General features: G+C 38.1%; 1 protein-coding gene across 16 annotated transcripts in view; it reads left to right on the top strand.

Annotated features, from left to right (window-relative positions):
- Window positions 1–10,247, top strand: part of LOC126100846 (2-oxoglutarate dehydrogenase complex component E1-like) — a 199,304-nt gene that overhangs the window by 119,386 nt on the left and 69,671 nt on the right. For 2 of the 16 annotated variants that reach the window (XM_049911515.1, XM_049911501.1), the window contains exons 9-11: window positions 375–555; window positions 640–767; window positions 1,339–1,491. The exons of 12 other annotated variants lie outside the window; for them this stretch is intronic. In XM_049911515.1, coding sequence (XP_049767472.1) covers window positions 375–555; window positions 640–767; window positions 1,339–1,491 — 462 coding nt within the window. The remainder of the gene's footprint in view (window positions 1–374; window positions 556–639; window positions 768–1,338; window positions 1,492–10,247) is intronic. 2 more of the 16 variants (XM_049911505.1, XM_049911506.1) reach the window with 2 other exon arrangements.

The raw sequence follows: 10,247 nt of genomic DNA, 5'->3' as shown, positions 1-10,247 counted from the left end.
CAGTTGGAGACAGTGGCCGCCTGTGTGTGTGTGTGTGTGTGTGTGTGTGTGTGTGTGTGTGTGTGTTTGTTTGTTCTATTTCTAAAGATTGGCTTTTTTGTCCAAAAGCTTAAATGTTTAGCAGTATTTTCATTGTACATTTCTGCAACTTGGTGCATCCTCTGTGGTGTGAAGCAGTCTGGCCTTCCCATAATACTCTTGTTACTTTATGTACTAATTTTTGATTGTTTGGTGAAATATTTTGAACATTGTTTCATGTCTGTTCTGTTTGAATATAAAGATACTCGAACATCAAATTCGTCTTTTGCTACAGAAAATTCTATCTTTTACTTAAAAAAGTAAGTGAGTAAATATGCTTTACATTCCTCTACCAGGTTATGTCCATGCTGCTACATGGTGATGCTGCATTCTGTGGTCAAGGCATAGTGTATGAGACCTTTCACTTGTCAGATCTGCCTGATTACACTACACATGGAACCATTCATATTGTAGTCAACAATCAGATTGGTTTCACCACCGACCCAAGGCATTCACGGTCCTCCCCATACTGCACTGGTATGTATTCTGTTACTTTTTTGTGTGTATCTGTTAGTGGTGTGTATAATACATTCTGTGTCTAACTATTAAATTATGTTGTAGATGTTGCCAGGGTGGTAAATGCACCCATCTTCCATGTCAACTCAGATGACCCTGAAGCTGTAATGCATGTGTGTAAAATTGCTGCAGAATGGAGAGCAACATTCCACAAAGATGTTGTAATTGATATTGTAAGTAGAATAAATCTGCTGTTGTGTTTTCCAGAAACTGTACAAAACATTAAATTGATTTGTGTGTGGTTACGATTCAGGTCTAGATAAAACAATAGTTATTACTTATTTATTTTTTTCATAAGGTCAGTGTGTGTATAACTGTCCACCTCCCCCCCTCCAATCACTCCGACCCTATTCATTGACATAATAGCCAAATGTGCAAGCTGGATCACTGTACCAACTCTTGAGTTATTATCAGTTGTAATGCTTTATTAGGTAGAGCATGAAAATGTTCACATTTGTTCTCTTGTATGTTTCACAACATTAATTAATTGAAACATTTAATATGGCACTACAGTTCTGTTCAGCACACATTCATTGGTTTCTGTGTCACTTGCAATCCTTTTGTGCTGTGATTGATACCATTACCAAAAGACTTAACATTATAAGTTGCAGCACAGGAGTCTAATCACTTATGGTCATTTCATTGTATGTAGGTAGGCTCCTTTTATGTTATTGAGTTTTTATTAATTTCCTGCTTTTGTCGTAGTGTTTATTAGATGTATGTGTTTTCTCTTTGCTATCATAGGTCTGCTACCGACGCAATGGCCACAATGAAATTGATGAACCCATGTTCACCCAACCATTAATGTATCGCAAGATCCGTAAAACACCACCAGCATTGGACAAATATGCAGATAAACTAATAAATGAAGGCGTTGTTACGGCAGAAGAGGTTAAGGTAAGTGTTGTCTATAATGTATAGTATATTTATACGATACTACCAGACAAGTATAACTATAACAGCAACAAACAAAAGTTAACACAATATCTCAACACAGAGTTTCAAGAAAAATGGAAGAATGAAATATTTATCCAAAGTCATCAAAATCACAGAAGAATGGATAAAGGGGTTGGGAGCAGAGGTGTTAGAAAGTTAATAATAGCTGCACACAGATGGAGGAGGGGACCAGGCAGACTGCCTCTCTTATACTCGGTTGATCATAAGAATAAACCTTATGTAAACATTGCACTGTGTATTCTTCCACGTTTGCTGGAACCTCATTGGATTTTGTTCTACATGGAGCGGAGGCCAAGCTGTCTCGAGTATAGTGAGGTATGATAATGAAGATAAGTTTTATGCTGTGCGTTATGCAAACATAGATTCAGCAATAATATGGGGCAACAGCTTTACCGGCGCATTTGACTTCGACAGCACTGGCCAGACAAGTGATCCAACTAACCTGCAGTGATGCGAACAGTTGCAGTAAAGACGTAAAAAGTGACGAGCAGAGAACAATATAGCTTTGAATGGCATTTAATTTTGAAACAGAAGGAAATAATGTGTGGTAAAACTCAGGCGATACGCTTCGCAAGTGATTGGATGGAAAACAACGCGCTCTTGATTATAGCTAAAACAGTACTGTAATTAAAAACAAGAGTTATAAGAATGACGGCGTGACCTATGTGCGGCGCAAAAATGCACTGATGGGATTTTACCACATTGCTAAATATTGAACCACTGAAGGTGTTACAGTCAGTCATCTGGTAATCTCAGAACTTCTTCCATATCGGACTTCGAGGAATACATTTCATTTCAGTACAGCTATGTTGGCAATGAGGCGACCAGCAACAGAATCCCAAGCCACCAATAAGTCCACATGTCTTCCTCTTGTATGACAGGCTGTTCTGCATTTCGCCATTGTTCGGCAGTGATATATTACAAAGCTTTGTGCATTAGTTCCACTATGTTTGGCAACTTAAATGTCCTGTTATTTCTCGCAACAAATTCCTTAAGTTTGCTCTAGGTCAGTTTTATTGGATTCAGATTGCAGTGTTGATGTGGCACAAGTAAAAATGCAGCAAGGGTAGTGTGTGCTCGATGCCCTGAAAATTATTGTTTTCTATGTTTCTACGATGCTTATCACTCTGGTTCGTGAGAGACCACATCCGTTCTACAAAACGTTGGGCATATTCAAACAAAGACTATTTGATTTCTCATTTTTCTCCAAACATTTTAATTCTGTAATGATTTCTTAACTTCAACAATCTTTTGTAAAAGATCGATAATTAAGAATGTGTATTTTCAGTGAAAACCAGAATTTTGCGTGTGACATGTTATTAGAAACTAAAAGACATGCATTTTTCTTACTTACCATCTGCGGCTCGTGGTCTTGTGGTAGCGTTCTCACTTCCTGCGCATGGAGTCCCGGGTTGTATTCCTGGTGGGGTCAGGGATTTTCTCTGCCTCGAGATGACTGTGTGTTGTGTGTCTTTCATCATCATTGACTTGCAAGTCGCCAAAGTTGCGTCAGCTACAGAAAAAGGGCTTGCAATTTCAGCGGCCAAACACCCCGCATGGGGTCTCCCGGCCAACAATGCCATACAATCATTTCATTTTTTTTCTTACTTACCACATATTTGATGAATTTCATATTTAAATATTTTTAGGTATTCAACCCGAACAGAAAATAAAATAGATTTGTACTCTCCAACAAGTTTTGAATTGCTGTCTGCCACCATGCCCGTATATTAATCTATGTTGCTACTGATTACGCCATGCTTATGATTAAATTTTGTTCCCTTACATTTAGTACATACTGTTTCTCAAAAAACTTCAAGGCTGATTTTTCTCTATAGTTTTATGGAAACATTAAGAACAACTTGTTTCTAGTCATTAGTGGTGTTCCACGTGTGTGTTTCACTACGGAGCAGAAAGCAGTGTCATCCATTTTCACGGTACTTACGAACAGCAAGACAGTTATAGCATAAGTAACGTTTACAGAGAGTTTGACTGTACATAATTATTGAAATAAAAATTATATTGCTAAAGTACGGTTAAGAAAGATTTTCTTCTTCTATAAGTTACCGTTATTTACCCAAATGCAAGCTGACCTTTCTTCCCAATTTTCATAGTCCAAAAATGTGTCTGTGGTACAGATTCAGGGGCAAAGCCTAAGGAAGTTCCAAGAAATGCCGCTAGAAGCCACTGTTGTTGTTGTTGTTGTCTTCAGTCCTCAGACTGGTTTGATGCAGCTCTCCATGCTACTCTATCCTGTGCAAGCTTCTTCATCTCCCAGTATCTCCTGCAACCTACATCCTTCTGAATCTGCTTAGTGTATTCATCTCTTGGTCTCCCTCTACGATTTTTACCCTCCACACTGCCCTCCAATGCTAAATTTGTGATCCCTTGATGCCTCAAAACATGTCCTACCAACCGATCCCTTCTTCTAGTCAAGTTGTGCCACAAACTTCTCTTCTCCCCAATCCTATTCAATACCTCCTCATTAGTTACGTGATCTACCCACCTTATCTTCAGCATTCTTCTGTAGCACCACATTTCAAAAGCTTCTATTCTCTTCTTGTCCAAACTAGATATCGTCCATGTTTCACTTCCATACATGGCTACACTCCATACAAATACTTTCAGAAACGACTTCCTGACACTTAAATCTATACTCGATGTTAACAAATTCCTCTTCTTGAGAAACGCTTTCCTTCCCATTGCCAGTCTACATTTTATATCCTCTCTACTTCGACCATCATCGGTTATTTTACTCCCTAAATAGCAAAACTCCTTTACTACTTTAAGTGTCTCATTTCCTAATCTAATTCCCTCAGCATCACCCGACTTAATTTGACTACATTCCATTATCCTCGTTTTGCTTTTGTTGATGTTCATCTTATATCCTCCTTTCAAGACACTGTCCATTCCGTTCAACTGCTCTTCCAAGTCCTTTGCTGTCTCTGACAGAATTACAATGTCATCGGCGAACCTCAAAGTTTTTACTCCTTCTCCATGAATTTTAATACCTACTCCGAATTTTTCTTTTGTTTCCTTTACTGCTTGCTCAATATACAGATTGAATAACATCGGGGAGAGGCTACGACTCTGTCTTACTCCTTTCCCAACCACTGCTTCCCTTTCATGGCCCTCGACTCTTATCACTGCCATCTGGTTTCTGTACAAACTGTAAATAGCCTTTCGCTCCCTGTATTTTACCCCTGCCACCTTCAGAATTTGAAAGAGAGTATTCCAGTTAACATTGTCAAAAGCTTTCTCTAAGTCTGCAAATGCTAGAAACGTAGGTTTGCCTTTTCTTAATCTTTCTTCTAAGATAAGTCGTAAGGTCAGTGTTGCCTCACGTGTTCCAACATTTCTACGGAATCCAAACTGATCTTCCCCGAGGTCGGCTTCTACCAGTTTTTCCATTCGTCTGTAAAGAATTCGCGTTAGTATTTTGCAGCTGTGACTTATTAAACTGATAGTTCGGTAATTTTCACATCTGTCAACACCTGCTTTCTTTGGGATTGGAATTATTATATTCTTCTTGAAGTCTGAGGGTATTTCGCCTGTCTCATACATCGTGCTCACCAGATGGTAAAGTTTTGTCATGACTGGCTCTCCCGAGGCCATCAGTAGTTCAAATGGAATGTTGTCTACTCCTGGGGCCTTGTTTCGACTCAGATCTTTCAGTGCTCTGTCAAACTCTTCACGCAGTATCTTATCTCCCATTTCGTCTTCATCTACATCCTCTTCCATTTCCATAATATTGTCCTCAAGTACATCGCCCTTGTATAAACCCTCTATATACTCTCTCCACCTTTCTGCTTTCCCTTCTTTGCTTAGAACTGGGTTGCCATCTGAGCTCTTGATATTCATACAAGTGGTTCTCTTCTCTCCAAAGGTCTCTTTAATTTTCCTGTAGGCAGTATCTATCTTACCCCTAGTGAGACAAGCCTCTACATCCTTACATTTGTCCTCTAGCCATCCCTGCTTAGCCATTTTGCACTTCCTGTCGATATCATTTTTGAGACGTTTGTATTCCTTTTTGCCTGATTCATTTACTGCATTTTTATATTTTCTCCTTTCATCAATTAAATTCAATATTTCTTCTGTTACCCAAGGATTTCTATTAGCCCTCGTCTTTTTACCTACTTGATCCTCTGCTGCCTTCACTACTTCATCCCTCAGAGCTACCCATTCTTCTTCTACTGTATTTCTTTCCCCCATTCCTGTCAATTGTTCCCTTATGCTCTCCCTGAAACTCTGTACAACCTCTGGTTCTTTCAGTTTATCCAGGTCCCATCTCCTTAAATTCCCACCTTTTTGCAGTTTCTTCAGTTTCAATCTGCAGTTCATAACCAATAGATTGTGGTCAGAATCCACATCTGCCCCTGCAAATGTCTTACAATTTAAAACCTGGTTCCTAAATCTCTGTCTTACCATTATATAATCTATCTGAAACCTGTCAGTATCTCCAGGCTTCTTCCATGTATACAGTCTTCTTTTATGGTTCTTGAACCAAGTGTTAGCTATGATTAGGTTGTGCTCTGTGCAAAACTCTACCAGGCAGTTTCCTCTTTCGTTTCTTATCCCCAATCCATATTCACCTACTACGTTTCCTTCTCTCCCTTTTCCTACTGACGAATTCCAGTCACCCATAACTATTAAATTTTCGTCTCCCTTCACTACCTGAATAATTTCTTTTATCTCGTCATACATTTCATCTATTTCTTCATCATCTGCAGAGGTAGTTGGCATATAAACTTGTACTACTGTAGTAGGCATGGGCTTTGTGTCTATCTTGGCCACAATAATGCGTTCACTATGCTGTTTGTAGTAGCTAACCCGCACTCCTATTTTTTTATTCATTATTAAACCTACTCCTGCATTACCCCTATTTGATTTTGTATTTATAACCCTGTAATCACCTGACCAAATGTCTTGTTCCTCCTGCCACCGAACTTCACTAATTCCCACTATATCTAACTTTAAGCTATCCATTTCCCTTTTTAAATTTTCTAACCTACCTGCCCGATTAAGGGATCTGACATTCCACGCTCCGATCCGTAGAACGCCAGTTTTCTTTCTCCTGATAACGACGGCCTCCTGAGTAGTCCCCGCCCGGAGATCCGAATGGGGGACTATTTTACCTCCGGAATATTTTACCCAAGAGGACACCATCATCATTTAACCATACAGTAAAGCTGCATGCCCTCAGGAAAAATTACGGCTGTAGTTTCCCCTTGCTTTCAGCCGTTCGCAGTACCAGCACAGCAAGGCCGTTTTGGTTAATGTTACAAGGCCAGATCAGTCAATCATCCAGACTGTTGCCCCTGCAACTACTGAAAAGGCTGCTGCCCCTCTTCAGGAGCCACATGTTTGTCTGGCCTCTCAACAGATACCCCTCCGTTGTGGTTGCACCTACGGTACGGCCATCTGTATCGCTGAGGCACGCAAGCCTCCCCACCAGCGGCAAGGTCCATGGTTCATGGGGGGGTAGAAGCTACTATAAGTAGTTATTTAGCCACAGAAACTGTTGTGGCAATGTTTTGAGTATTGAATTTTTTTTCCCCGCCCCTTGGGAAACTCAAATTTAATATTGTTCATCTTTGAATTTAGCAGTTTTTCAAACATTTATAACAAAAATAAATAAATCTCGTGTCATAAACACCATCAAAATGGAAGTTTTTAAGGAGCTTACAGACATTGGCAAATATGATAATTACAGTTTCACGATTAGAGAGCTACAGCTCCATTTGGAAGCTGTTAGTACATGCTGATGTACGTCGAACCACTTCTCAATGCTGGCAATCTGTGATGTAATAATAGTAAGTGTTTTACTGCTTTAATTTAATTTCCTTTTTATGAGTAAAAATAAGTTCCACATTTGAATGTGAGAGTCCTTATAAATGAGCTTTTATGAAACTGGTGCAGCAAGAATTGCCTGTGATACCATCGCTCACAGCCCACCTGCATTTATTTCGTAATTGTGGCCTCCTGTATTCTAGGTGACCGTGCTCTGTGTTGTTTGTGGAACAATATTGACAGGCATAGAAGATGCTACAGGAGAAAGATTTTCTGCAGTGATGACAATACTTAGTTTGCACTTTGAATGGATCACTTATACTGGAAATGATTCTGTGTAGACAAAGCATATTGCGAAATGTTAACTTCCATGGCTGGAATTGTCACAATTTGTAAAATGTTCCTGGCTGTTATGCCATGGTCAAATGGATTACACCTTAAATTGTATTGTTTAGAGTGTTAAAAAAAGTAATCTAATAAAGCACCCTGTCTAACCTCTAACAGAGATGATACAAATCAGTGTCTTTAATATGTAGATTGCTCTTCACCACATTTATATCTTTTAAATCAAGTGCGATATTCTGTCAAGCTGAAAGGTAACTTTCTTGGATGAAAACACTATATTTTGTCAAAAGAAAACAATAATTTGGTAACATTCATGTTATATTGAGAGAGTGTATATAACTCAAAACACGAGTTTCAGTACAGTCTATATAACTCTTAGTGGCCCCAGTTCCCCCTCAGAATATTTCAGTAGATATTGTGAATTCTCACTGGTCCCAGTGTTTGGGTTATAACTGTAATTTTAACAGTCAAACTGTGTAAATTTAATTCCTGTGGATTACTGCAAGAAAGTATTACTTCCTACAAATCCCTGAGAGCTGGTGCCACTTTATACTTTACCCGTCATACGATGAGCCATATTTGTTTAGATTTTTAAGTGTGATGCAATGAACAATAATTCTGTTTTCCACTGTGGGGGGCCATAAATCTCCTGTGTGTGTGTGTGTGTGTGTGTGTGTGTGTGTGTGTGTGTGTGTATTTAAGTACATAATTTTGGTTGTAGTAAACAAGTGAGAACAATGTTCCTGTTCATCACCACTTTAAAACATTAGTGCTATAGTGTTTTTGTTTACTATAACCAGTTTCATATTAATATGACGGATATAGCATTTGTATACACCCATGAACAGTGATTATGCAAATTTATGAGTACAGACATATGCACTTGATAATGGAAAACAGCTGAAATCTGGTCATTATGGTACAAATGACAATTTCTGGTACTACATAAGGACAAGTCATTGTTTAACTTTATTACAAAAAACCTTGAAAAGTAGTTGACCAGTTTGCATCAAATTTTTGCACCCTACTTTAATGTTCAGATGAACATAGGCTACATATATTGTCTAAAGGGGAAATGTTACCAAAAATCTCAGAGCTCTTAGCCAATTTACTTGAAATTTTTACACAATATACTAATAAACATTCAGATGGACATATGCCATATATCTTTTGAATGACAATTTATTTATATCTTATTGGCTTATAATTGTAATATTATTAAGTAGTGTGAATCATCTGAAACTTTGTAAGCTGACCCTTTCGCAGATTAAAACTATACAAAATACTATCGTTGAAACTGCTGTCCTCACAAATCCAACAACTAGAAAGATCTCTCTGTTACACCGTAGACCAGTTGTCACAACTGATTTACCCATTCATTTTAAGTGATTTAAGTTCCCAGGTTGCGTCTCCATAACAACAAACAAAATCTTAAGGTCAGAGGAGGGGGAGGAGATGAGCAAAGATGGAGGTAGAAGGAGATGGGCAGAGTGTGGGGATTGTAATGCATATCCATTCCCATATATATTTAGCAGTTCTGAAGCATTGCTGCTAGCAATTGTATAACAGGATTGAAAAAAAAAAAAAAGGGAATTGTCTTTCAAGATGTTCTTCTCTATTGTCTGCTGTTCTTTCTGTTTGTAACCCCTTTTTATTCTATCATAGCTCATTTTCCAATTTGACTAAATTTGTGTTTTCCATTGTCTGCTTTAAATTCTTTTCTAGTCACCTTGTTCACATGTTCCCGGAGGTTTCTTACTTCCTGTTCCCCCTAGGCAAATTGTCATTTCTTTTGTCTTCTTTGCATTTAAACCTGCTAGACCAAAAATTAATATGTAGCTCAAGATTATACCCATTGTGATTTCCCATTGCCATTGGTGTGATAAGCTTGTTAGCTTCAGGTATGTACAGCAAGTTTCCAGTCATCCAGTTTAAATTTTCTTTCGTTATTTCACCTAATAAAGCATATGAAATGTTGTTAATTACAGTCACTTCTTTCACCCTTCTTACGATTTGAAAGTTAAGTAAATACCTGTAAATTATTAATTGTTATTGAGATTGCTTTATTGTAAATTAAGTAGTTTCTCGGATTGCTTATGTTATAGGTACTCATTAAATTGTCAGATGCCATTGTCAGCCGACATATCAATTCAGCTTAGAATATACCTGCATTTACAAATATAATTTTCTTAAAACAAATTGTCTGCTTGTGTCAAAAAAATCTGTATTGCATTATGTTATCTTGCATTTTTGCAAGTATACAATTTGGTGTATTATGTCACCTGTATGTACAAGTGGTTGCAGATACTTGAGTGGTACAACATACACTTTCTGCAATCTGGCATGTGTAAGAGATTAATGCACACGGTGTACAAATGCTTTACAAGATTCCTGTTTGAGATTGATGTATTACAGAAAACCAGTCAGTAGCAAATTATCCAAATAAAGATTTTAGTGCTAGAAACACGTAATGTTTCCATTTAACTAAACTGCCATGACAAAGGACTGGTTGGCAAGAAAATAGTTTTCTTAATTTTGAGACTAGGTTAGTGAGCAGCACT

The sequence above is a fragment of the Schistocerca cancellata genome, chromosome 9, assembly GCF_023864275.1.
Source record: "Schistocerca cancellata isolate TAMUIC-IGC-003103 chromosome 9, iqSchCanc2.1, whole genome shotgun sequence".
In the NCBI taxonomy this organism is placed as follows: domain Eukaryota; kingdom Metazoa; phylum Arthropoda; class Insecta; order Orthoptera; family Acrididae; genus Schistocerca; species Schistocerca cancellata.
The sequence above is the reverse complement of the archived record's forward strand: the minus strand, read 5'-3'. Positions and strand labels throughout refer to the sequence as shown.